The sequence below is a fragment of the Eretmochelys imbricata genome, chromosome 1 (genome assembly GCF_965152235.1).
Source record: "Eretmochelys imbricata isolate rEreImb1 chromosome 1, rEreImb1.hap1, whole genome shotgun sequence".
Classification (NCBI taxonomy): domain Eukaryota; kingdom Metazoa; phylum Chordata; order Testudines; family Cheloniidae; genus Eretmochelys; species Eretmochelys imbricata.
Window position 1 is genome coordinate 205,791,836 of NC_135572.1, and position 27,261 is coordinate 205,819,096.

At 45.5% G+C, this 27,261-nt stretch overlaps 1 protein-coding gene and 1 long non-coding RNA gene across 5 annotated transcripts in view; one reads left to right on the plus strand and one right to left on the minus strand.

The window, feature by feature from the left end:
* Window positions 1–1,404, minus strand: part of LOC144268129 (uncharacterized) — a 33,111-nt gene extending 31,707 nt beyond the window's left edge. The window contains exon 1 of the long non-coding RNA XR_013346710.1: window positions 1,146–1,404. This is a non-coding gene — a long non-coding RNA (uncharacterized LOC144268129). The remainder of the gene's footprint in view (window positions 1–1,145) is intronic.
* Window positions 1–27,021, plus strand: part of MAB21L3 (mab-21 like 3) — a 36,619-nt gene extending 9,598 nt beyond the window's left edge. Inside the window, exons 1-8 of one of the 4 annotated variants that reach the window (XM_077822709.1) lie at window positions 2,794–2,969; window positions 3,342–3,518; window positions 6,736–6,876; window positions 10,442–10,513; window positions 13,460–13,751; window positions 16,674–16,855; window positions 18,150–18,344; window positions 19,307–27,021. In XM_077822709.1, the coding sequence (XP_077678835.1) occupies window positions 3,471–3,518; window positions 6,736–6,876; window positions 10,442–10,513; window positions 13,460–13,751; window positions 16,674–16,855; window positions 18,150–18,344; window positions 19,307–19,540 (1,164 nt within the window). In that variant the 5' untranslated portion in view covers window positions 2,794–2,969; window positions 3,342–3,470 and the 3' untranslated portion in view covers window positions 19,541–27,021. Of the gene's footprint in view, window positions 1–2,793; window positions 3,519–6,735; window positions 6,877–10,441; window positions 10,514–13,459; window positions 13,752–16,673; window positions 16,856–18,149; window positions 18,345–19,306 lie in introns of those variants that run through there. The other 3 variants (XM_077822720.1, XM_077822738.1, XM_077822729.1) reach the window with 3 other exon arrangements.
* The last annotated feature ends 240 nt before the right edge of the window (window positions 27,022–27,261 follow it).

Below are 27,261 nucleotides of genomic sequence, written 5' to 3' on the forward strand. Positions count from 1 at the left end.
TATATTTATGACAGAGGCCTAGTACTTTGGGAACTCCCTTAGTGAAACTTGGTTTTCCCCATTACTTAAATAAAGTTTTGTTATCATCCTCACTCAGCATTGGTCCATGCCTGCTCAGAATCCATGTGGCCCTGACTGATACTGCTTTCTAACAAGATCTGAATGGAAGCCCCAGGACGCCGCCCCATTGCAAGAGTGTGATCCATACAGATAATTCACTCAAAGAGCTACAGTTAGTACTGAGCGGACTCTCTATTTTAGAAACAAAGTCTAAGTATTTCCCAGGAAGGGTACTCATGAGGAATCTGCTGCATGGTGCTGCCTCACTCCCTGGTTAGCGGTTTGAGAGAGCCATTTGTTCAAGTAGCCAAACAAATGAATCGATTTCCCTGTTCCCTCGCCACTTCTCTCTGATGCCCATGTCTCCTGGGACAGACTTGCTCATAAACTCGGGGGAAGTACTTTTGTGGGAGTTTGTTTTTATCATTCTGGCAGCACATCCCTGTTATGTACCCCGCTGCTTTGATCAGTCTAGGTGCCTTTGTGGTTTGGTTCTCTTTCCCTCCTTCTTAAGTGTTTGCTCCCTCTCCAGTTTTATTTTCAGCTACAAATGGGATGAGGGTTGAAGCAGCCATAGGGAGGCCAGATTGGAGCTCAGGTGTGCTTTTTTAGTTTAGCTGGTCAAAAAAGCCTCTGGAAATCCTGCATTTGGCTTGGAGATCAAGGTTCACGGCTTGAAGATTGATGGAGGCTTCACCGCACTGCTGTAACAAACTGCTGTACAGCCCACCCAGAAGTGCTCATTGCGGGTCCCTAGATTATATTCTCTTCCATTTCTCTGTTCTCTTCCCACTCTCTCCACAGAGCTCTCTCTCGCTCTCTCCCCTGCTTTCTTTCCCTTCTCTACCCCACTCTCTCTATTTTTCTCTACCCTCCCACAACCCTCTTATTCTCTCCCCCTTTAGAGTGCTCTCCCTCCCTCCCGTAGTTTGTAACAACAAGTTGGTGTATTTGCCTCTGACTTCTTGATCCTGACACAAGGCCAGGGACAAGTAAGCACCTGCTGCCCAGGCTGCTTTGCTGCTTCTGGCCAAACCCGACACTTTCACTTTCCAGCAGGAGCTGCTGACACTCCTTGGGCTTACCTGACTTTTACTGCCTGCGTCGGAGGCTTTCCCTTCGTTGTACACAGTATTTCCTGGCTCTCCTTCAGCAACACCGTGATTCCAAAATAGGCATGTCAAAATCCACTGGAATCCCCCATGGGCCGGTACACCGCCGTCTGCCATTGGCTGCTGGGGTCAGCTCTTGCACCGCCCCCTGGCTTTTTTGTTTTCCAGGGGAATTAACTAAAGTTAAGCAAATAAAGCAGCAAAAGCCACCGGTTAGAGCAGGGGTCTGGGAGTCAGGAATTCCTGCGTTCTCACCCTAGCTTTGACGCTTGCTCAGGCAAGTCGCTTCTCCTTTCTTAGTCTTCCTTCCCTATCTGTAAAAGGAGGGTAATAATCCTAATGATGATTTATTATTTGCACTGCAGTAGCACCTAGAGGCTGCCAAAGAAAGGTCAGGCCCCCACTGTGCTAGGTGCTGTGCATGCATGTGACAAAAAGAGGGTCCTGGGCCCAAACTGCTTATACTCGCCTTCCTCATGGGGTGAGGGAGGTGAGAATTAAATTCCTCTTTGTGAAGTGCTTTCGAACCGTCAAGTGCTGTGTGTTATTGTTTAATGTGAAATGACTGGGACCAGATCCCTTGATGCCTGTTTGTCCAATAGCTGCTATAGCACCAGACAGCTGGTGGGCATGGGAAAACGGGAATCTGAAATCCACCACACACATACAAGCCTTGTGGGTGTATGAGGTGAAGAAAAATGACTACGTCGTCCTCATACCTTCCTGGATTTGAAATCTCTAACTAGGAACGGAGAGGGTGGAGAGGGGAAATAAGGACACACTTTTTTAAATTGAGTCTGAATATTTAAAATGTTCCTTACCCTCCCTCGTTCCCTGTGCTCTGCCAGTGTGTCCTGTCCCGCCTCTCCTTACATCTTCTTCCATTCTATCCCTGGTTCCTGCAGTGCCCTCCTTAGCCCACTGTTCCACATTCCCTTCTCTCTGCACCCTGACTTCTCCTGCAAAGCTCACAACATTGCTAATCCTTTGGGCCATCACCTTAAAGAAGGGCCCCAAAAGGAGTAGGAGAATGAGTGGCGGGAAGGTTGGGAGGCTAATGCTTTAAATAAACGGACAATAGAAAATACCCTGGGAGATCCAGAAGCAGGTTTGATTTTTAGACTATCAGCTCCTCGAGGCAGGAACCATATTTTCTGTTGGGTCTTGTACAGCACCAAGCACATTATCATCATTTGGCTAATAATGAACAATAATAAGTGTATTGTGGTAGTGTCAGGACAGGAGCCCCATTGCGTTTGGCACTGTACAAGTAATAACACACAAAAGAGGGCTGGGAGAACACAGAGTGGAAAAGACCCAGACCTTCAAAGGTGTTTAAGCTCCTAACTTCCGCTGAAATCAGTGGAAGTTTAGGAGCCTAAATACCTTTGTGGATCTGGGCCAAAATAACTATTTTGCTAAACAGTGAGCCCATTCTTCCTAACCAGGGACAGTTTGCAGCACGTCTCTACAGGGCTCTGCCACTCTCCCCCAGGATGACATACCCTTTTTTTAAAAGCCACCAACTCTTATCAGATCAATAAGGCCCAATCAATGGTTTTCCCTTCTAACGATGTGTTGGGTTTATTATCTGGGCAGCTGGCAGCTAATAAGAGGAAGCTTTATATCTGTTTACTGTAAAGAAGGCGAAGCAAACTGCAGGCTGGGGACAGGCGGTGCGACGTTTACTGTCAATACAGCAGGAAAGAGAGAGGAAATATAAGGAGCAGAGGCCGTGGACTGCAACCCAAATGAGTGATCTGAACGTAAACCTAGCAGTACAGCTACAGAAGGAAAGTGGGTGGATTGACCTCTACAAGGGAGTGTTTCTCTGTGTTTTGAAAGGGTTTATGCACGATCTAGTTATAAGAGTTAGAAAACAGGGAAGTGTTTGTGGCAATCAGCAAATAATGCTGGGCAAGAGAGCTCTGAATCCCCAACAAAGTCTGAAAGGTGCTTCGAATTCAGACCAAAGGCAAAGCAGTGTCTGGGATATTTTTTATATATGTTAAGAATCACCATTTGAAAATAATAATAATAATTAATAAAACCAGAGCTTGAAAAAGATAATTGGACATGTTTTTTCCTAGTAAGTTGAAACAAACTGTAACACAAAATGGAAAAAACAAGCAAACCTCCCAGCTTGTCTCCCCTCTTCTCCATCCACAGAGGAATTAGGTGTCTTGGGTTTGCAAGGCAAGGAAGGCTGCAGACCAAAAGCTGGAAGTGGTTCTCAAACACCCAGAACCAAGCAAGAGAATAACATTAAATTTTGGAGCACAAGGAAGAACTCCTACCATGAAACCATTCACTGAAGAAGATGTGGAATTTTACATCCAGAATAAGGTAAGTCTTTGTGTGTATGTCTCTTCTCTATCTCCACAAGTAGGGATGGTCTTGAAAAGTTCAGAAATCAAGGGTTGGATGCTTGTCTGAGTCTTGAGTCTTGGGACAAAATGGGTCTTAAGTATCATAAGATTTCTAGTGACATTTCCAATGCTTCCCTTTCAGAACCTTAGCAAAGGATTTGGTTTGGTGGCCTCTTAGCTTTTTCCTACATGGTCATCCTGTCCCTCTTCAGAACCAGTTTGTGTTTTGGGCTCTGTCCTCCAAACTTGGAATTTCAAATGTGGTTACAGCTGGAGTTGTTTGTGTTTAGAACTAGGAGAGATTCTAGGGTTCATCTTTATCGAGCCAAAGACCCAGATTTGGTAGAAGCAGGACCAAAAATATAGCAGCAAGTTTGTCTCTAGGAAAGATAATGCATGTGTTTAATAATTAGGAAGAGGTGGATAATACTAGAATACTAATCCTTTTCCTAAACTTTGGATGCTTATCTAAACAAGCCATCTAACCTTTTTAAGAGAGCTAGGCAGGAACCAGGTTTCAATTTCATGGGAACTGCTCCGATTTTGAATTTTTTCTTTTCTGTTCTGAAATGGACCAAAACCCAAAAAAAATTGAAATTGTCTGCACAAAGAGAAATCATGTCAGGTCGACTAAAATGTTTTGTTCCAATTTCAACTTATGTTTTATATTTATTAAATACCAAAATTGAACAAAAAGTAATATTAAACAGAAAATCAAGGCTTCTGTTTCAAAAAGGTGGAAATGTTTTGCCCTTATCAGAACTTTGTTCATTTTTTCTAAACTCAAGATCACTGACATCAACACGTCTTTGCAAAATGTTTCACTTTTGGCAAATTGGTATTTTCCAATGGAAAAATGTTCCATCCGAAAATTTCCAGCCAACTCTGCCCATTAGTACTTCTCGCTGTAAAGATTTCTGTTGCAGGGTGACACAGGAACCGGAGGGCATGGTTGTGCATAGAGAGATTTGTGGTAGTGTGCTGCCTCATTTGCAGTGGTACCGAGCACCAGAAGTAGCGTTTAAATGGGGCCCGGAGCCACCAGAATTTTAGGTTCCATCAGAAGCTTCCCATCCCTCAGAGAGCGACTCTCTTCCAGCATCCGCCTAAGTGAGAAAGACAAGGTTCCAGTTATTAATCATTATTATTTTGTATTAAAGCATGTCACTTTACAGCCTGTTTGTTAAAACTTATAATCATATAATGAACCAGCACAGATACCATGTAATAATTTATGCATGTTAACTTAAACGGTTTTTTACAACTGTGTCTATTAAGTGTATGGATTCTTCTATCCACTCCTCGGTCATTGATCTTCCTCCCAAGAGAGGCAGGGCAGCAGCCAGCCACCAGCCTGCCTGTAAGCTATTGCCTGCTTTTTTTTCTGAATCAGTGTTGTTAACCCACTCCTGTAGCAATGAAAAAATCCAAATATGTACTGGATGGAGATAGAGTGACGAATTAGACCTGACCTACATTTGGCTCCAGATCCCAAACCAAACCCATTTTTGATATTCAAAATATTAATACTTTGGTGTTCAGTTTTTAACATTTGCTTTGACACTTCCAAAGCTGGGATCTGGAAAGGGAAACACCAGTATATGGCAAAAGAGGCTGTTCAGCACAGTGTTTATAACTGTGATGGGAAGTGGCAAACATCAGAGATCTCATGGGAAAGCCACTTCTCCCAAGACCTCCATCCTGTTTCTGCAGACCTAAGATATTCTGGGGCCTGAGGTTCATCTATTACTAGATGTAGTGGTAACCACCATGGCAATGGTGAGTTTTCAGAGACACAGTACTCTAATGAAGAGTGAATCAGTGGCAACTAAGGTGCAGAGGTCAGAGGAAGTGACTGGGAGTAGACCTGGCTTTTATTCTTGTTTCTGCCAGTGACTTACTGTGTGGCCTAAGGGCAAATCACTTCCCCTCGCTGAGCCTCAGTGCTGTTATTTCAAAATGTTGCGATTTCAAATCTGCAAATAGTTTGGTTGGGATTTTGGCTGCAGGTTCTGGTGAGTTTCATTTTCTCCCAATTAGTTTTGCTAACGCTGGCTGTTGAGTTTCCGTTGGGTTTCTTCCTCACTGCCTCTATCCTCATCATATAAGATCAGGCACTGGGATGAACGGAAGAGCATTGAACAGTCCTCACTCATCATCCTGCATAGCGATCCCTTGATGGAGGAGTAATTAGGCATATGTTAATTAACTTACTTAGTAGTAGCAATGAACTAGCCTCAGAATGGTTTGGTGTGGATAAGCCTGCATCCCATATTGACAAATGTGTGAGGAGCATGTGTGGAATATGCCAGTGTCCTTCACTAGGCATGGTCTTGTATATTCCTTTGATTAAACCCTAAATAATTGACTCATGCCTGTATCTTGTATCATCCCTGTATGAGCCTTGCACTTGTGCTGGTGTGGGACAGTTCATGCTGGTTCTTATTTATCTGGTTTGCCCATCCTGCACCTCAGTTCATCCTCCACCTCCTCCGTTCCACTGAAACTCGTGATAATCAATATTTTGCTGATACTGCTTGACTGGAGGGAGGGTACAGCAAGGCATGAACTTCTCGTGAGAGCTTGTGGTTACCGCTGAGATCAGCACAGAGGAGGAACTTCAGCACCCTTTAGGAATGGAATTGCTCCTATGCTTCACACATATAGGGCCACTGAACCAAATTCAGACCAGTCAGTTGAGTTGCGTCAGCCTATGCCAGGAATGAATTTGAGTCAGTGTTTTCTGTCACAATGGGCTTGACCCAGCAGAGAATACCTGAGCCACACAAGTTCCTAGGAGGCTACAGTTCCTGGATCAGTGACTGGCTAGCCTACACAAAGGAAAAGCTGCATAGTCTTGGGCCAAAACCAAAATCGGCCAAAGAATGAGAGTGGACCCAGGTGTCGGAGATTCCAAAATAATGAATTCTCTACCTACCCTTCCATGCTGTAGTACACTCCTGAATGGCCTCATCTGCTTTAGAGCCTCCAGGCAGAGCTCCATTATTACCAGATGGAGTAAGCTGGCAATTATCAAGAGGAGAACTCTAAACCTTTATTGCCCAGAGTTCTGTACACATACGCATGTGTTCACACACGTTTCAAGATGCCCCAGGTTTAGGTGATCTCTTGGCTGGAGACAGAGATTGTTTGCAGTCCACCATGATGTAAAGTGACTTGCTTGATGTCTACAGGTGGAACGGCGACACCACCTGGTGTCTAAGACAGTGGACGAGGTGCAGAAGATCATCCAACAGCTGACCGCAGAAATCAGCTACAGGGACACGCGATTTCAGGCCATCTCCAACTCTGGTGTTCACAACGAGAATTTTAGGGTAAGGGCGAAGGGTTTAGTGTACCGTCTGGTGAGCTGCATGCAATGAGTTGGTGGTTCACCCCTGTTCATAGTGGGCAGGTGTCCATATCACAAACAAACACCCATAGTTGGCACATTTCAGAGTAACAGCCGTGTTAGTCTGTATTCGCAAAAAGAAAAGGAGTACTTGTGGCACCTTAGAGACTAACCAATTTATTTGAGCATAAGCTTTCGTGAGCTACAGCTCACTTCATCGGATGCATACTGTGGAAAACACAGAAGATGTTCTTATACATACAAACCATGAAAAAATGGGTGTTTACCACTACAAAAGGTTTTCTCTCCCCCCACCCCACTCTCCTGCTGGTAATAGCTTATCTAAAGTGATCACTCTCCTTACAATATGTATGATAATCAAGTTGGGCCATTTCCGGCACAAATCCAGGTTTTCTCCCCACCCCCTTCTACTCCCCCACAAACCCACTCTCCTGTTGGTGATAGCTTAGTTGGTGATAGCTATCACCAACAGGAGAATGGGTTTGTGGGGTGGGTGGGGAGAAAACCTGGATTTGTGCTGGAAATGGCCCAACTTGATTATCACACACATTGTAAGGAGAGTGATCACTTTAGATAAGCTATTACCAGCAGGAGAGTGGGGTGGGGGGAGAGAAAACCTTTTGTAGTGGTAAACACCCATTTTTCATGGTTTGTGCGTATAAGAACATCTTCTGTATTTTCCACAGTATGCATCCGATGAAGTGAGCTATAGCTCACGAAAGCTTATGCTCAAATAAATTGGTTAGTCTCTAAGGTAACACAAGTACTCCTTTTCTAGTTGGCACATTGTCATCTTTACTGGCAGTCTCGGCAGAGAAGCCAAGGTCTGAAGGGACCGTGGTGACTGAATTCCCTTGTTACTGCTACAGGAGGATCTGGCAAGGCAAGATTAGAGAGTTGGTTAGTTTGCCTTGCTACTGCTGCCGTGTGTAATATTGATAACTAAGGGACTTCTGTCACCAGGGGAGGTTTCAGAGACTTTACTCATAAGCTGGAATTTCTCCATTTTCATCATGAGGGTGTAAGTTTGCTGGAGGGAGAAGTGAAACTTCCCCCTGGATTACACTGTCAGATACCCACCAGAATAAGAATGTTCACTCTCAGCTCTGCCAGTGTGAAGATTGGTTATTTCATGTGGCTCTTTAAGTCCAAAATAAATTAGTTTAATAATGAAAGAATAATAAATTTAAACAGACCCTTTCACCTGAAGGGCATTGTGTTATTATAGTTATGCATTATAGACCCCATTACTGAAATGCAGTCACTTCTAGGGTGGAACAAAGCAACTGAATAAAACCACAGAGCAATCTTTGCAAGAGTTTGGGGCAGAAAGTTGAAAAAAATAAGTATATGTGATTGAAGCTTCAGTGGGTATTTGGGGAGGCAGAACATTATTACCCGAGTTGGCATTTGGCTATGCTCTGGGGCACGCAGTCTTAGTCATTCTTAGGCCATTTTTGAAATATGGCATCTCCAGCAGCACAGTACTACTGTATTGATCCACAAAGAGTGCCACACTCCAAACCACAAACACCACTTGGTGCATCATTCAACTGGTCCCCATACTGACCTAGATGAATTCCGCTTAGCATGCAAGATTGAGCAAGATCCCAGTCCAAGACAGAATGGCTGCTGAGGCCTGCAAAAAAAGCAAGATAATCTTTTTTGAGGGAATAATCAGGAATAATCTCTGCCCAAGTAAGACTCTGAAAACTTAACTATCTGTAAAGTGGCTAGTGTATTATCCATATTTAACTAAATCCAGTGCTAAAAATATGCATGTTATATTCAAGTTGGGGGACGGAAGGACTGTATCTGTTTGTTAACTATATTGTGTAGGAATGGAGTTGTAAAAGATGTATTTATAGGTAATGACAGTTAGCTCAGGGCACTAGCTACTCCTGCTTCCAAAACAAAGCCCATAAAGTTATTGCTGTGACTGCCTCTGGGAGAGTAATGTGGTGGAAAAGACATCAGAGCACATGCCAGTCTGTGTTTGATGCTGGGAGTGGACAATGGGATGGATCACTCAGTGATTGCCTGTTTTGTTCATTCTCTTTGAAGCACCTTCTACTGTTGGAAGACAGGATTTTGATGGCCCATTGGTCTGACCTAGTATGGCCGTTCTTATGGTCCTTGCAGTAGAACTTTTGAGGTGTTGCTTTTGGGAACAGGAATCATTTTAATATTGTGGGATCCCAATTGCTGGGAAGATCCAGACATCCATGTTGTATTTTAGGCATTCCTAACTGTGTTCTTCCAGAAATAGAGCTGGGCAAGAAATTGTTTCCTTGTCTTGGGAAGATTTTTTCTTATTTCTCATCCTGAATCAGGACAAAAAGTCAACGTTTTGAAAATGTTCACAAACTAAATACCTGGGAGGGGGAAATCAATTTAGGTCAACTGAAACATTTTGTTTTGATAAAATATAAGATTTCTTTTGATTTTGACCTTTTTTATTTTAAAAACTATTTTTAGTATACGTTAACTTAAACTCGGAAACAAAAAGTCCATGTTGAACCAAAAAAATGGAACTTTTTTCATTTCAACAATTTCAAAACTTTTTCAATTTGTCAAGAGGAGGAATTTGTCGAAACTGACCCTTTCCCTTTCACAAAAAGTTTTAGTTTTGACAAATTGGCATTTTTTGACAGAAAATCATTTTGTTGAAGAATTTCTGATCAGCTCTACCCAGAAACAGTTTAGTGCAAGTATGTCAAAGGCTCTTGCCAAAGCCAATCTACCTGCTCCTGGTAGCCAGATGCTCCAGTGTGGACATGGTTTATTCTTCAGAAAAGGGCTTTATTTTCATCTCCCTGCCCAGTATTTGCACTGTTTATTTCCTATGCCTGCCAGTGGGAGTTCTTCAGAGATAGCAGCTATAACAGGCCCAAGAATGTGAATTTATATTACAGGTCAGAATTTCAGAAAACAACAATTACAGGTAAGTAATACCTCTTACACCCAATGAAAAGGGAACATACCCCATGGTTGTCATCAGGAAACAGTACTCTAGTGGCAATATCTGTCCAGCTGGTAGATTACACAGGGAGAGATTTAATCAGGTCTCAAGCCTTTCACATATAGGTCACTGATTCAAATATTATTGCCTGTACAAAAGGAGTTTAGGGGGTCTCAATTCAGTTCCTGGCGGAGAGATTCCAGATTGCAAAACCACCATCACACAGTTGACACCATGTTGGTGGCCTCAACACAGATCCTACAGATTAAACAAGCTGTAGAGATGGGACTCCCCTCCTGCAGTAGGGGTGGTCAATCCGGGGCAGGTGGGACAGCTTGAGGGGTGTTGGTGAGGCAGAGCTGGGCAGCTTAGCACCCCCTCCAGAGCTGTAGCACTTCCCACCAGCACTGATAAGGCCTATAGTGTATTTTCTCTGTGGACAATAGCTGTGCAACCTTTTCTTTATTATTAGGCTCAGCGGAAACTCCAAAATGCCGCAAGAACTAACTGTATGGCACGTGCTTTCTCTCCATGTACTACTTATTTTCCTCTCTGCTTCTCTCAGGATCAGCTAGCTTTACTGGCCAAGTGGTCTGCTCTGCTTCGGGGGAAACGCCCATTTCACCCATCTGTCCAGGTACAAATACCTCACACAGACTCCTCCAAACAGTTGCCCCCATGCCTGCTTCATCCTCATCCATTCCTCTTCTCCAAACACTAGATCCCTCACCCGCATAGCTAATCTCCCCTCTGACCTTCCCAGCCTCCTTGCAAGGGAGCTCTGAGCACAGGACTCTTGTTTCTAACTTACTGCTTCCTTCTTGCTATACTGAGGTACCCATCTAAGGAATGCTTTGTATTTTGCCAGGAGCCCAAGGGCTGGGCTACACCTAATTTGCATAACTGTACCAACTGTTTTTAATACAGGAGAATGGGCAGCAGACTACAGGTGCCAGCATAGATTGTTCTAGTTTGCTCCCAGTGGCTTTGCTCAGATAAAAGTGGTACATGGCATGCTGGGGCTTGTAGTAAATTCAGCAGGCACAGAATGTCCATATGAAAGACAAAGGTGGGTGTGAGTCCTATTTAGCCAATTGGCTGCAATGTGAATGTACCTCTTCCATTATTGCTAACTCTCGTGATTCTGTCTGGAGTCTTTTGATATTTGGTGTTTTCTGCTAAAGCCCCATCTGAAGGAGTCTTGTGATTCCATGAGAATCTCAGGTTTCATTTGAAAAACAAAAAAGTACATTTCTAGTGCTCACGGTTGCAGAGAAAAGTTTGAAAGCACGACTTGAGTGCAGCCCCCGGGGCTCAGAAACCAGAAGGTGAATATAAAGAACCCCCCAGAATATTACTATTTTGTTTAAATCTCATGATCTCTTATGGCTCGACTCATGATTTTTGAAAGTTGGGGAATGGCAACGTGGTTGTTCAATACACTGGGGCTTGCTCACCGCATCTCCAGCCTTCTGAAAAGTGAGATTCATGTATGACGTTACCCAGCACAGATTCAATGATATTTCATTCACTGAGGCCCTGCTGTTGTTTTAAGCCCAATGTTTGAGGCAGGAGTGATCATGTGGCACAAAGCAGCCCTGCCCTGAGGCCACACAGAGATTCTCTCCCAAGCCAGGACAGCTTGAAGAAGTGAGATTTTAAAATATCTCCTTGAAACACACTGCAGGAGAATCAGTCATCATGAGTGAGAGAGGCCTTACAACACTTTAACAGTAATTCGAAGTGACAAGTGAATCTCAGTCTGAGCAAGGCTTAAGCAATGGCTGAGTTCGCATTAGGGCCTGGGATCTGGCTCGGATCACTGGACTAGTGTTTCTTAGCCTGTGGATCACCAGTAATTCACTAGGAGGGGAGCATTTGTGGTTCCCAGGTTACATCCGAACAATTACATTACAATCAGGGTGAGCAGGTAAAAGCAGACATCTTAGAACAGGAAAAGGCTGGGGGAAAAATGGATTCTGTCCTGCATGATTTTTTCTGTGCAGATGTGATTTTAAGGAGATGCACTGTAAAATAAGCCAGTCATCCCATGAAAACTGCTGTATTCTGTTCTTAATGAGTGTAGCATGTAGATCCTAGATTGGCTTTGCTTATTTCTCAACATCCAGAGACAAAAAAAAAAAATTTCTTGTGGGGTCCATTTTGTTCTGAAATTTCCTGTGGTGACTGTCCTCTTTCCTCCTCCTGCCCTTATATAAACGGTGAACTGGATTTGACTAAGCAAAGGTTTCCGCTGTTGCATTTGCCATTTCTATGCTTCCTGCTGGTAGTCTCGGTTTAAAAAAAATCCTACCGTGTTCAGTAGCAATACCCTAAGTGAGTGGAGCTACCAAAAGTGTTACTACAGTGCTTTGGACCATTACTGGAGAATGGCATAGTGTTTTGTTTACCTTGGGGTAACCACCTTCCAGCAATTGCTGTCAGTTTAGATTCTGTTTCTCGCATAGGTTTTCCTCTAATAATGTCAGGGTGAGTTATGATTAGTGATAAGCAAAGCTGAAAAGCTTCAGAGTTCAGAGTGGTAAACATCTGGATGTTTTAGCCACGTTGTTTGGACCGAGAGAGCTGAGACGGTTTAAAATCTCCAAAAACAGTGTTAGGAAACATTTGTTCAAATTCTGAGTAGCTAATAGGTTTGACTATGTTCATTCCCCTGCTCATTCACTATTCACAAAGAGTTTTTTATTGGAGAATGGCTGTTCTTCATATGAAGACCGTATTGATATGCAAACAAGACTAGTGGCTATTTGTTATTTATCACCTTGTTTATTACATTCATGTTTTAAAAGTTTGTCACCCAATCAAAGAGCAGAAACAATTCCATGTGACATAGGTGACCAGACTACTGGATTCTCTTCCTGGCTCTGCCACTGACTCACTCTGTGGCCTTGGGAAAGTCACTTCACTTTTCTCTGTTTCAGCTTCCCCATCTGTAAGATGGGGATAATATTTCCCCACCACAAAGCAGGCTGTAAAAGGCTTATTTTACTAATGTCTTTAAGGGACTTTTGGATTCTTGGGTGAAAGGGGCTAGAGAAGTGAGCATTGACATTATTACTACTACTAGCAATCTCTCGGCCCATCTCTAGAAAGAATACTCAGGCAATAATTTACACATATCTTGCCTTCCATCCTAGCATCTCTCTCTGTAACTGCATCTTTTGCAATTGCAGAGCTAACCATGGAAGATTATGGATCCAACGAAGGGTAAGGAGGGGAAGGTGGAGGGAGAGGTAACAAATCAGCCAATGGTGTTCCAATTTGACGCTGGTAGCATTGCCTGTGATGGTCACTTCAGCTTCCTTCTAATGACAGTTTTCTTGTTTTGTGAACCTAAATAGCACATGGCTGCCACATTCTAGCCTCTAGCCTTATTCTAAGACCGCGTCCTAGCCAGATAGGCCTGGAGTAGGACCTATCTGCACGGAGCTGCTTCCATTCCAGCGTGACTTTCCCTTTTGCTTAGAAGCCCCAGTGATTCTACCTGTTGTGACCATGTTTCCCGCATCCAGGTTGTAAATCTGCCCTCATTTCCTCTCTCAATCTCTCTGAACTCTTCTAGGTCTTAGCGCCCAGCCACTTTCTCATCACAGTCCCACTGCGCGGCCTGACAGGGTACCGGGAGCACCAGGTACGGCACTGGCGGTATTACACCGTGCATGGAGCAAAGCTCCTTTCCCCAGTACGGGACCCAGAGGAGCTGCAGCAGTGGCTGGAGGTGGAGCAGTTCTCAAAGAGTCTGCAGCAGTGGCATGAGACAGAGGTGAACATTGAAGGTGATCTCGTTCCAGCCAAGGTCCTTGCCATCTTCAGGGAGCTGATGGAGAAGTCAATTACCTCCTGTCACCTCTCCAGTGAGTTGAGCGGGAAAGATGTGAAGGGAGTCTGCCTCTCAAGTGCAGTCCTCTGACGGGACTGTGATCACTACCCCTAGCGGGTGTTAGGCCACTTGCCTCACTCCTTGTGAGCAGAGATTGGCTCACACACGCCAGAGTTGAGGAGACACTGGCCCTTGATGAAGATGAGGTCCATTTGCATAAGTAAGACCTCCTGACCCAGGTTCAGATTACAAGCTCTCAGTGCTCAGGGATGTTTGGATTCTGTCATGAATTCGGACCCCGTCCTCCCTCAGCACCACCCCAAAAAAATCAACATTTTCTTTTGCCTAAATTTTCAGAAAATAACCTCTTTCTGCTGGGCCAGAAATTATGTGGGTCCGATAGGCCTTCTAGGCTTCTCCAGCCCAAGCTGCAGAGCTTCCATGGGGTGTCCTTGTGCCCTCTGCAGAGGGCAAGAACTGGTACCTCTTGCCTACAAATGTCTTTAAATGAAGGCAGCTGAGGTTGAAACCTGTGTCCATGACCAGCTGGTGTTTAAGTCCATTCCTTTGTGGGCCTAGACCAACCAGAAAGACACTCTCTGGCGTGGATGAAGGTTAGGACAGTGAACGGAGAGAGGACTGGGAATGGTACTGGGAGCCAGGGGCACCCTCAGGTATTTTTTGACATGGTACGCCCCAAGACTCCCTGCTGCCCACTCCCAGCCAGCTCTCGAGGCTGTCACTCAGTGTATCCTGTGGGCAGAGCAGAGGGGACATGGGCTGCTGTGGGGTGAGGCTGGGTAGGGAGCCTGGTGCAGGAGCCAGCCCCATGGCAGTGGTGAGCAGGAGCAGTGCCGGCTGCCGCGCTGCCCCTTCAGGTTTGGCCCCACGACCGCTCAATTATGGCAGGGGCGAGAGAGCGGCAGGGCCGAAACTGAGTGAGTATCATTGCGACCTGGTGCATGGGGGTTGCCGTGCCGCTCGGGTTTGGATGCAGGGGTTGTGGTGCCAAACCTGAATAGTGCTACAACCCCCGTACACCATGTTGCAATGCCGCTCACTCTGTTTTGGCACTGCTGCCCTCCCATCATGATGCAGGGCCGGCGGGGTCAAACCTGAGTGGGCGGTGGGGCAGCCAGCACTGTTCCTGCCCTGGGAAGGACCCAACGCTGACTACTTGCCACCCCTGCCAGTGGCCTGCACCGTGTGTAATGTACGTTCGGCTGCAGGCACCACTGCTTGGAGGTGAGTATTCCCCTAGAGAAGCCCCAGGCTTTCATAGCTTTGCGGCTTGTAGAGTTGAGTGGCTGGGTGGCAGATCTTCTCCTTGTGCAAAACCCTTTATCTTTATTCAGACTTTAGACCAATATTGGCTATGCCCAGGCTGCTCCCACCCCATCCTGCTTCGAAGTAATGTCACCCAGGGTCACTTTCAGCAACATTGCTGCTACCTCTCATAGGCAGCTCCAAAATATGTGTTTACATCCCAGCCTTCCATACAAAAGAAATTGAAGAATTGATTGCAGATTTGATGTGCTTTGTGCTGTGTTTTAAACACTCCTTTAGAGCTGTGGCTGCAGACACCTCTAACTGCTAGCTTATGGGAGGCCACCTTAATAATAATAATAATAATCATACTTACCAATTGTCATCTTTGAAGCACTTTACTGGCTTCAACTTATTAAACCCACACCCTCTGGTGTGAGTAAGTATGATTATCTCCATTCTTTTGCTGGGGAAACTGAGGCACATCAGTTGTATCTTGTCCAAGGCCGACCTCAGACCATGATGCCTCTCTTCTAAGGACAACTTTTCCTTTCAGTGGGATGACACTGCATCCCAGCATTGCAAACACACAGATTCCACTTTCCCTACCCAAATGTAACTCTGGATTTTGGTCTTGCAAGATCCTGGAGAGACCTGTTAACATCAAACTCAGTGTTCAACCAATTCATTTAGCAACTCATTCCTATAGCAAATATTTATTACTATTGAGGGAGATGGAGTGGTAAGAAAAAAAAAATCCCACCACCAAGCAGATGCTATGGCTTGGCAGAAAGTCAAATGTTTTGGTTTCTTGCCTCAGATATTTTACTTATGTGGAAGGCAAGGGGTCAGGGTGAAAACCTAGCATTCTATAAAGCAACAGCTCCAAAACTGTTTGGTTCATCAAAGATGTCTGGGCATATGGTGCTGACTCCTCTGGAACACAACAGATGGGAGAAGAAAGGGAATGAAGTAGGACAGTGTGATTAACTTGTTTCAAATAGGACAAACTCTGTCAAAGACAGCTTAAGTTACCTGAACACTTCCCTGACTTCACTGTTGCCTCTTTGCCACACAGTAGCAGATTTGGAGGCTTTGCAGTGCCTCAGTTTGCCATCGTCACTTCAGACTGGTCAGACTGTCCACAGGAGTTGGCTTCCCTGTGAGTTCCCAGCCAGACCAGAGTATGCCTAACTCTCCCAATAGCCTTAACCACTAGGGGCAGAGATACGCCTCACAACAGAGTTTCATGGATCTGGACTTCCCCTAAAGAGGAGGGGATCTTTGAAGCCGAGGGCTCAATCGAGACTCTTCTCCACTCAGGCTCACTGAGCTCCCTTGCTGCCTCTTGTGCCAGTGGGTTGCTGAAGACATTTAGGTTGCAGCAATTCTGCTCCTCTTTATCTTGGGCTGGTCTTGTGATGTGCTTGGCTCCACACAGACAAAGGGTTGAGGCTGAGGGGGAAACAAGATGTTGAGTTGCTGCCCCCTCCTCCTCTTGTCCTGGTGCCCCGGGGGGGATCCAGGTGGTGAGTTGTTTTCTTTGGTCCCACTGTTGGAAAGTGAGAGTGGAAGCAGGTCCATGAGGGGCAGGGTTTGCAAGGGATACATAGCCCCAAACGGCCTCTTGCTTGGCCTATGCATAAGGTCAGCCCTGTCTTTATCATCTCCTCTCGTCTTTCCTTCCCAGGTAAAGTCAGCATTCTGGAGAGTTTCAGCTCAGTGGTCCGAGTTGCTGTGGAGACACCAGACTCCCAGGTAGAGGTGGAGCTGGTCCCTACTGTGGAAATCCCAACCTGCTGGCCTGAGAGAGCCCGGTGGCCCCGCTGCTTCAAGCGCTGGCCTTCCCAGGAGAAAGTACAGTGCATCAAGGTACAAAGCAGGTTGGCACAGGAGGGCGACTTAAAGGGCCAGTAACGCTGTGAAAGGTCTTACCATATTGTCGAAAACCTCTCCCAACTGAGAGCTGGGAAACCTGCTGGAACTCTCAGACGACATCGGCGTCAAATGCTTCTGAGAAGCACAAAAGTTGAGGCACACTGTTGTCAGGGTGGCTTGACCCAAATCAGAACAGCAGCATTTTCTACCCACTTGTCACTCATTTGGCACAGATGTAAATAATAACACAAGGTGCAAGATGCTAGAACCAGGCCCTTTATGGGGAGGAAGAGACCATTTTCCATCAGGCACTGAGAGCTCTGTTGACTTCCATAGTCTGCAGATATTGCTCCCCAGAGGAGGAGGCGTGCCAAGCAGCCAGTACTGGATTTCCAATTAGTGGCATCATTCTCTTTCTAGGGGGGTCAGTTTTAAGGTTTCAGGTCTCCCTGTTCTGTATCCATCTAAAATGATCTTCCTGACCTGAAATCAGACCTAGAAAGAGCTTGAGAAAGAGTCATGCTTCTTAAATGCCCAGAAGGGCTACTTTCTTTAGTATAAGCATTTCTAAGTATTCAGATGTTTTTAAGTGTACTAGGTTTCTTAATATTAGTGTTTGTGAATCCTGTGCAGGTTTGATAATGTATGGTACTGTATAGACAGATATTGAGCAAGACTCCCCACGCCTCTCCCTCAGCTCTGCGAATGCCACTCAATCCTGACCAGCACCATCTTTGTTGTTCTGGTCTTCTCACTCTGCCTCTTACTGTCCCACACACACCCCTCTCTGCACATGCCCCTCCATCTTATCTTGCCCTGTCCATGGTAAGTCCGGTCTTACACCCCTGGCAGAGCTCTGGCCACCTCGATCCTGACATAGTGAACAATGTTGCTTGATTCTTGCTGTTCTAGTACAGGGATTTCCCATGTAACTCAATTGCCTCTTCATCCTGATGTGCAGTGGGCCCTGCTGTTCCATTACCACATCCCCAGACAGTTCTGCCAGTGCAGCACTGCTTGCAGCTCCCCCTTCTGCTTTGGAGCTGGGTCTCTCTGGAGTGAGTAATATCCATGTGTGAGGAACTGGCCTGGTTTGATGTGGACAGACGTCCACTGGGAATTAGGAAACCCAAACTTGCTGTCCCTTGTAACTCAGTCCATAATGCACAACCTGATCTCAAGCGGTAAAAGGCAGGTGCAGTGGATCCTTCCCTTATCCTCCCTTCATGCTGCTCTGAAGATAAGTTTGTATCTCCCCTTCTGTAGCTTCTCCCCCTTTCTTCTGCAGTCATTTGGCTTTAATCTCCTGGCCCGCTCCAATTACCACTGGCAGCTGGGCTTCTCCCGAGCTGAGCGCATGCTGATAGAGGGCCTTGACGAGGACGGTGGCTGCCGCATGAAGTGCTTCCGGGTCATGAGACAAATGAAGGAGGATGTCTGGTGTACAGGAAATAAGCCAGTCCTGACGACCTATCACCTACAGGTGTGTATAGCAGGCAAGAGTGGTGAGGTCTGAGCGGGGCAGGGGAATATACTGTCATCAGGAGAGAGCAGCAGCCACAGTGTCTTTCCTCCGGGAGGCCTGTAGCAACAATTACAATACAATAATTGGCCTAAGTGGCTATAGTGCCCCCTAGCGAACACCAAAGGTAACGACCCTCATCACATTAATCTATTTTCCTTACATGGTGTGAGAATTGTTGTTTGTCTACATTCCATACAAAAAGATTTGTTAAAAGGACATTATGGTTGCACAGTTACAGGTAAACACACACAAGTCAGGCAGTCTCAGAGATAAGGCTGCCCATGCTACCTTAAGTCCCCATATGCATCACAGTACAGCTTTCAACTGCATGATCACACACTATTTCTTGACCAATATCCTATATTATACTCTACTTTGCCTGCTACAACCTAACCCACTTTGCATTTCTACTGAGACTTCTGTCTGAGGAGCTCAAAGTTTTTACCCGGTCATGCTCGGAACCATCTCTGAGATAGCAAGGTAAGTACAGAGGTAGGAAACAAGCACAGAAAGGGGAAGTGACTTGTCCAGGGTCACACAGTGAATGCTGGTGGTGGTCACTGGTTCCAAGCCCGCCGAGGTCAGTAGTGACTGAAAATTGTTCCCAATGGATGGCTGTTTGGTGGCCTCTCTGAAATGAATTTGGTGGGTCTCACTCCCCAGCCCCTGGTAAACCACTGGTATCCTTGTTGGTATGGTAACTAGAGAGGAGGGCTAGGATTGACTTAGCACGATCCCTCTGTGTCAGGGGGGAGGTAAAGTGGCAGGAGACGCTTGCGTTGCCATTGCCTTCAGTCGTCAGGGCAGTCACTACAGCACTTTTCATCAGCAGAAAAATTACCTTCGCTAATTGTGTGAATCTTTGGCAGCATCCCTGTAACATCTCTCCTTCCTCCTTCCCTCCCATCTGCCTCTTGCAGATGGTGCTGTTCTGGACATGCGAGAAGTACCCGCGCACCAAGGACTGGCTCTGCTTCCGGGAAGGCTTCTTGCGCATGGTGCAGAAGCTGCACAAGTGCGTGAGCCAGCACTTCCTGAAGCATTACTTCGTCAGGGGCACCAACCTGCTCAAGTATGCCAACACCAGCGACCTGGACCTAGTGGCAGGCAAGCTCGCCGTCTTCCTGGAGAACCCCGTGCTCTGCCTGGACTGAGGCAGAGAGAACCTGCTATCCCAATCTTGTTTTACTACCTAGCCCTTCTTGTTGTCTGTAGTTGTTCTTCCTGACCTTTCAGTAGATGCTGTGACCTTGAACGTGAGACATGTGGCACGTGCAGTATGGAAGAGAAGAGTCAAACTGAGAGCAGTAAGAGGACAAAACTAGAGGGTTTCTTGATGCCCAGCCATTGCAATTTGCTTTCTACAGCTTGAGCTGCCTGTCTTGGAGCCACTGCCATCCAGATCCCCAAAACAAACCAGACTAGATACTGCCCCACTGTCTGTCACTAGTCCTATGGCTCATAGGCCAAAATGCAGAGTGGTCTAGTGGTAAGAGCAGGGGACTAGCAATCAGGAGACCTTACTCTGCCACCTACTCGCTGTGAGGCCTTCTGTTCATCACTTGACTCCTCTATGCTGCCTCCTCGCCCATCTGTAAAATGGAATTAATACCTACCTACCTGACAGCATTGTTGTGAGACTGAATGAATGTTTGTACAGTGCAATGAGATACTCAAATGGAGACCTCGGTACAATCACAAGGTGTTATTGTTAGAGCCAGTCTCTCTCACCTCCCTCCACAATTAAATGTGGGTCCCGCCCTCATGGTAAAGAGAGTTTAATTGATAAGTGTTGAATAGTTCAGATACTGTTTTTTGCCTTTCCCTCGTGGTCTTTTTGTGTCACATTTTGCTTGGGGCAGGCTTCCCGGGTTTGCCTTTGCCACCTGTGTAGTGCCATGCTGTCAGCCCCCGGCGGTGTTTGCTGTGACAGAGCTCTCTAGCACATCTGGCTCTGCCCCGCTGTCTGGGGGACGAACTGATCTCCCACCTTTTAGCACCTGTATATTTTTGAGTGCTGTTAGAGACAGAAGGAGAATTTGTCAAAGGTTCCTAGTTGCAGAGGATTCCAGAGCTTTATATAAATAACATATAAAAAATAAAGTGCTAGTGTTTTGAGAAAAGAAACAAAAAAAGTTCTAAAGTGAATGTTGTGTTTAATGTTCTTAAATGACTCAAATTTAAAATCAAGTGTTTTATTTTCTAGAACCGTAAATTGCTGGCTGGATTATAACATGCTCACATAATTTAAAAAGACACCTTCTCTTAGCTATCATGGCCAGGGGATCATCATGAGCTCTGCTCTAGCCCCTTACACCCTTTCATGTGATTATAAGCTCTTTGGGGCAGGGTCTGTCTTTTCATGATGAGTGCATACAGCACCCAACACAATGATCCTTGACTGGGGCAGCGAGGCCTCCCACAATATAGATAATAATTAGGGCTGTTGACTAATCGCTGTTAACTCATGCAATTAAATAAAGAAAAATTAAACGTGATTAAAAAAAGTAATCATGATTCATCGCAGTTTTAATCATACTGTTACACAATAGAATACCCATTGAAATTTATTAATCATTTTTGGATGTTTTTCTACATTTTTCAATATATTGATTTAAATTACAACACAGAGTACAAAGTGTACAGTGATCACTTTATATTATTATTTTAAAAAACTGTCACAAAGTTCCTCCTCTACCTTCGTGGGTCTTGCGCTTATTGGAGGATTTGCTCGCCTCGGAGATTCACGGCAGCCCTCAGTTTGGCCGTTTTCGTGAACCCACAGTCCAGGTCAGCTCCTCCTGTGTCTGACCAGGAGTTGGGAGGTTTGGGGGAAACCTGGGCCCGCTCTCTACTCCGGGTTCCAGCCCAGGGCCCTGTGGAATGCAGCTGTCTAGAGTGCCTCCTGGAAGAGCTGTGTGACAGCTACAACTCCCTGGGCTACTTCCCCATGGCCTCCTCCCAACACCTTCTTTATCCTCACCCTAGGACCTTTCTCTTGGTGTCTGAAAATGCTTGTACTCCTCAGTCCTCCAGCAGTACGCATTCTCACTCTCAGCTCCTAGTGCCTATTGCTCCCAGCTCCTCACGCGCACGCCACAAACTGAAGTGAGGTCCTTTTTAAACTCAGGTGCACTGATTAGCCAGCCTTAATTGATTCTAGCAGCTTCTTGATTGGCTGCAGGTGTTCTAATCAACCTGTCTGTCTTAATTGTTTCCAGAAAGTTCCTGATTGTTCTGGAACCTTCCCTGTTGCCTTACCCAGGGAAAGGTGACCTACTCAACCTGGGGCTAATATATGTCTTCTATCACTCTCCTGTAGCCATCTGGCCTGACCCTGTCACATTACAAATATTTGCACTGTAAAAAGGATAAACAAAAGAAATAGTATTTTTCAATTCACCTCATACTGTAGCGCAATCTCTTTACCATGAAAGCGCAACTTACAAATGTAGATTTTTTTTTTTGTTACAGAACTGCATTCAAAAACAAAACAATGTAAAACTTTAGAGCCTACAAGTCCACTCAATCCTACTTCTTGTTCAGCCAATCGCTAAGACAAACAAATTTATTTGCATTTGCGGGAGATACTGCTGCCGGCTTCTTATTTACAATGTCACCTGAAAGTGAAAACAGGTGTTCACAGGGCACTTTTGTAGCAGGCATTACAAGGTATTTACGTGCCAGATATGCTAAACATTCCTATGCCCTTCATTCTTTGGCAGCCATTCCAGGGGACATGCTTCCATGCTGATGACTCTTGTTAAAAAAATAATGTGTAAATTAAATTTGTGACTGAACTCCTTGGGGGAGAATTGCATGTTTCCTGCTCTGTTTTACTCACATTCTGCCATGTATTTCATATTATAGCAATCTGGGATGATGACTCAACACATGTTCATTTTAAGAACATTTTCACTGCAGATTTTACAAAATGCAAAGAAGGTACCAATGTGAGATTTCTAAAGATAGCTAGAACAATTGACCCAAGGTTTCAGAATCTGAAGTGCCGTCCAAAATCTGAGAGGGGTGAGAGGTGTGACGCCTGCTTTCAGAAGTCTTAAAAAAGCAACACTCTGATGCGGAAACTACAGAATCCGAACCATCAAAAAAGAAAATCAACCGTCTGCCGGTGGCATCTGATTCAGATGATGAAAGTGAACATGCATCGGTCCACTCCAGTTTGGATCATTATCGAGCAGAACCCGTCATCAGCATGGACACGTCCTCTGGAATGGTGCTTGAAGCATGAAGGGACATATGAATCTTTAGTGCCTCTGGCACATAAATATCTTGAAACGCCAGCTACAACAGTGCCATGTGAACGTCTGTTCTCACTTTCAGGTGACAATGTAAACAAGAAGCGGGCAGCATTATCTCCTGTAAATGTAAATAAACTAGTTTTTGAGTGACTGGCTGAACAAGAAGTAGGACTGAGTGGACTTGTAGACTCTCTAAAGTTTTACATTGTTTTATTTTTGAATAGTTATTTTTTGTACATAATTCTACATTTGTAAGTTCAACTTTCATGATAGAGATTTCATTACAGTACTTGTATTAGGTGAATTGAAAAATATTATTTATTTTGTTTTTTTTCCAGCACAAATATTTGTAATAAAAATAAATACAAAGTGAGCACTGTACACTTTATATTCTGTGTTGTAACTGAAATCAATATATTTGAAAATGTAGAAAACATCCAAAAATATTTAAATAAGTGGTATTCTATTATTGTTTAACAGTGCAATTAATCATGCAATTAATCACAACTAATTTTTTTAATTGCTTGACAGCCCTAATAATAATAATCTGTTTCCAGCTCCCTCCCCGTGTCTCTTTCCAGCCCCTCCTTCTCAAAGGCCATCTCTGTCCCAGTTCTCTCTCATATCCAAGGATGCTTTTTGCCCATGTCTGGCCCTCTCATACTCTCTCTCCCAAGCTCTAACTTCAATAACATTATTGACATGACAAGGAATACAAGTGTCATCCAAGCTAACAGCCTGAGTGTCTGTCTCGAAGGAGGTCTCGTGGACTTGATAGGCTCATTTTTGTATCCCTGTCCATTTCTGAGTTGGTAGCAGGATACCATCATTCTCTGTCCTCCAGTTCCATCCTCCTGCCCCAGACTACTCTTTTTCACCTCCAGCCCCTTTCCCCTCTCTCCTCCTTTCCCCAGAACTTACTGTCTTGTTTAAGGCAGTTCCCCTATAGCACTTGCCTGTCTTTCACCTCCTCTCAGCACTCATGCTGGGAAGGGAATTCAATATGAATTCGATAGGAGGTCTCCATTAGCAGCACCAACAAAGATGACTCTGCCTGATGTGATCACTGCACTCAGGGAAAATTTGTTTCATCTCCATGATAGGTCCTTCCCTGAGGGTCTTTTCAAACCTTCCCCCTTCAGCATGCATGGTATGCAAATCTCATGCAAGCTTGCAGGTTCTGCTTGTACAGCAGTCACTACTGCTCCTTCACTGTTTCTCTTGTCATCTCCACCACCCTTTATAATTCTGTAAAGGTGGGAGAGGGGTTGCATTCAGTTACAACCCCTTCTCTGCCCAGTCCCCAGATGGAGAGAAAAAAGGAAATGGGGAGCTTCCAAAATGGCTATAAAGAGACCCGTCCATTCTCCAGGTTGGCCTCTTCCCCCATCCTATGGTCACCCACACAGTGAAGATGAAGAGAAGATGACAGTAGGGCTGCAAAGAACTTGAAAAGTGATGGAAGGGGCTGGGGAATGCCAAGTTTCCACCTATACTGGTAATTGTGGACTTGCAGCACCCTCTAGCATCAAGTTGTGGTATGGCCACGAATACTTTTTCTATAGTCTGCCTTTTCTCTCTCCTTGATTTTATAAATGGAAGCAACACATCTCTGAGTTTATTCAGGTCTCATGGTCCAGAGCACAGGGATGGGAGTTTGGCTATTTATCAAATCCAGATCCCTAGCCTTTGAGGTTTGCCCCATGCTTCTTTCTCAGAGCTGGGTAGGAACTGCTTTTCCTATCCATTGAACTCTCAAAAAGGTTCACAACTTTTTCCATTCAACCCTGGGATGAAATCAAGAAGTTTCAAAAAAAGAAAAGACACCCAGCACCACCCCATCAGAGTGTGATTCAGCACAGGGATGTGAACATGAGTCTCATACATTCCAGGTGAGTACCTTAGCCATTGGATTACAGAGTCTGTCTATTGCTTTTTGTGTCCCAATGAATATTTAATTTATACAAAATGGAACAACTCCAACAGGAGTGATTGATTAGGCCCCACTCCAGAATAGCCTTTTGGTTAGGGCACTCCCCTGGCATAAGAGTAGTGGTGTAGTCCTGAATAGTGCATGAGAGGTCATGCTAAGTGGAGGATGCCATTTGGAGAACGCCATTTTGTTCTCCGTGCAGCAAAAATGCAGGTATGCCATTGCAGTGCAATCTGGCCCCACTACAGCCCAGTCTAGGAGAGAGCCAGGTTCAAGTCCCTCTTCTGTCTGACTGACAGGAAGAACTTGAAGGTCTCCCAGGTGAGGCTTATAATTACAGGGTATTGTCTAATCTCTGAGGTGAACTCTGGTTTTGACCAGAAATTCCACCCTGGACCCAAGGCGCCTTCCCTATGGAAGCTGCATTGACACGGATAGGTTTCAGCAAAAAGTGCCAGTTTTGATGCATCATCATTTTCTGACAAAATTTTTTTCAAAAGTTCCCGACCAGCCCCCACTCGTTAGCCTTTAGAAGACTGCCTGGGTGCCACATGGCTGAAACCTGTGTTTGGAAGGCTTGTTGTGCAGGGAGCACTGGTCCCAGGTCAAGGAAGGTTTATATTAGTGTCCCTTGAGGCAGCTCAGAGTAGGGGTTTGTGTGGAGGGAATCAGGGCCTGTCCCACATCTCTGGTGCTAGGAATGACTTCTGAGAGCCACGGAGCTGGGACAGGTGCCTCGTACCTACCGTACCACCAACCACAGAAGATGGACGTGACATCTTGTGGATGAAGGGCTTAGTGGTGCTCCTCTCTCTTCCCCCACCACTCATATGGAGCCTCTGCTGCTACGGTACGCAGCAGCGGTTTACCAATACGCACCTCCGCCATATGGTAATTTATGACAGGAAGTAAAGCAGACTGAATCCACCTGAAACTGCAGAGGGGATTTGAGGTATGCAGAATGTCATCCTGAACAATGGACTCTGACCAGGACACGAGATTTGATTGTACTACTCTTATGAAAAGTAACTGTGGGATAACCTGTGATGCTGTATGGAATATGGGAGACACTTCAGGATATTGTTGGTGCCAGTAATATAAAATTGCAAGGAATCGGACCAGATATGCTGTGTAAGATATCTGTGAAAATGTTACAATTTGCCAAGTATGATAATCTTGTTTATATATTTTTATCACCTTTGTATTCTGAGTTATAGATACATAGGGTATTGCTGTATTTCCAAACTTGTGCTTGTTTCTGGGTGACACCCCCAGACAGATTGGCATCAGCTCTGCCTAGCCGGTTTGATGGCCCATAAAGGGTCATCAGCTGTACAATGAACCCATTGAAAAAGCCAAGGAGTATACCTTATGAGTCATCAAGACAAGCAGGGGCATGCCTCTGGGCAGAACTCTAAGGCTTTTCCATGCCACGTGCTGTGAGGCTTGTGTTTGGGACAAAGGCCACATGGCAATAGTGTGACCAGATGTCCCGATCTTATAGGGAAAGTCCCGATTTTTGGGTCTTTTTCTTATCTAGGCTCCTATTACCCCCCAGCCTCATCCCGATTTTTCACATTTGCTGTCTGGTCACCCTACATGGCAAAGGATATTAAAAGGCCATTTTGTCTTCATTCCTGCTTCTCACCTCTGGAGGAACTTTTCTGCAGACTGAAGCTCTGAACAGAGGACCAGCAGTGCAAGTAGGGCGGTCCGGTCTGGCACGCCATGCCAGCAGGGTATTTATAGCCGGTACGGTGTACCGGAAAGACACAGGAGGAGCCGAGCTCCTCTGGCGTGGCTGTACCGCCCCCTGTCCTTCCACAGAGCTGCATCTCCTCCGTCTGTACAGCAGCAGCCCTGCTGGAGGACGGGGCTGGCAGGGGGAGGCTGGGGGCAGTACTGCTGCTGGAGTTGTGCTCCTTTCTCTGCTGCCCCTCCCAGCGGGGAAAGGGGCAGAACCCCCAGCCCTGTCCTCCAGCAGGGCTGCTGCTGTACAGATGGCACCAGAGGAGATGCAGCTCCGTGGCAGGGCAGGGGGCGGGGCTGGGGGTTCTGCAGAATGCCGGCAGCTCCTCCGGCAGCAGGAGAAGGACAGAGCCCCCACCCCAGTGATGTGGGATGAATCATGGGGAGGGGATGGGGAGAGCATGGGGGCCCCGGGCTGAGAGAAGTCACATCCCCCCTTTAGCTGGTGCCCCCCACCCCCGTACCGGTAAGAAATGGGTCCTACTTGCACCACTTCAAAGGACTGAATTACCCTTTCAAACTGTGGGTGTGTTCCAGAGGGACTTTCAAGCCAGCAAACTCTCACCAATGCTGCTAAGAATCTGATGTATGGACTTTTGAAGTCTCTATGTATGTGATTGCTTTACCATTTAACAACTCTCTTCTTGTTCTTTCTTTCTTTTATAATAAACCTTGAGTTTTAGACACTAAAGGATTGGCTGGCAGCGTGGTATGTTGGGTAAGATCCAAACTAATATTGACCTGGTTACGTAGCTGGCCTTTTGGGGTCAGAAGAACATTTTGTATAGTGAGCAGAGTTTCAAATAACTTCTGCCTGTACTGGACCTGTGTGCTTCTTGATAAACAATGTGGGGGATCAGGAGCACAGTTTGTGACTGGTTAGTGAATTTAACTTCAGTGTTAACCACACATCTTTGGGAGAATCTGTTCT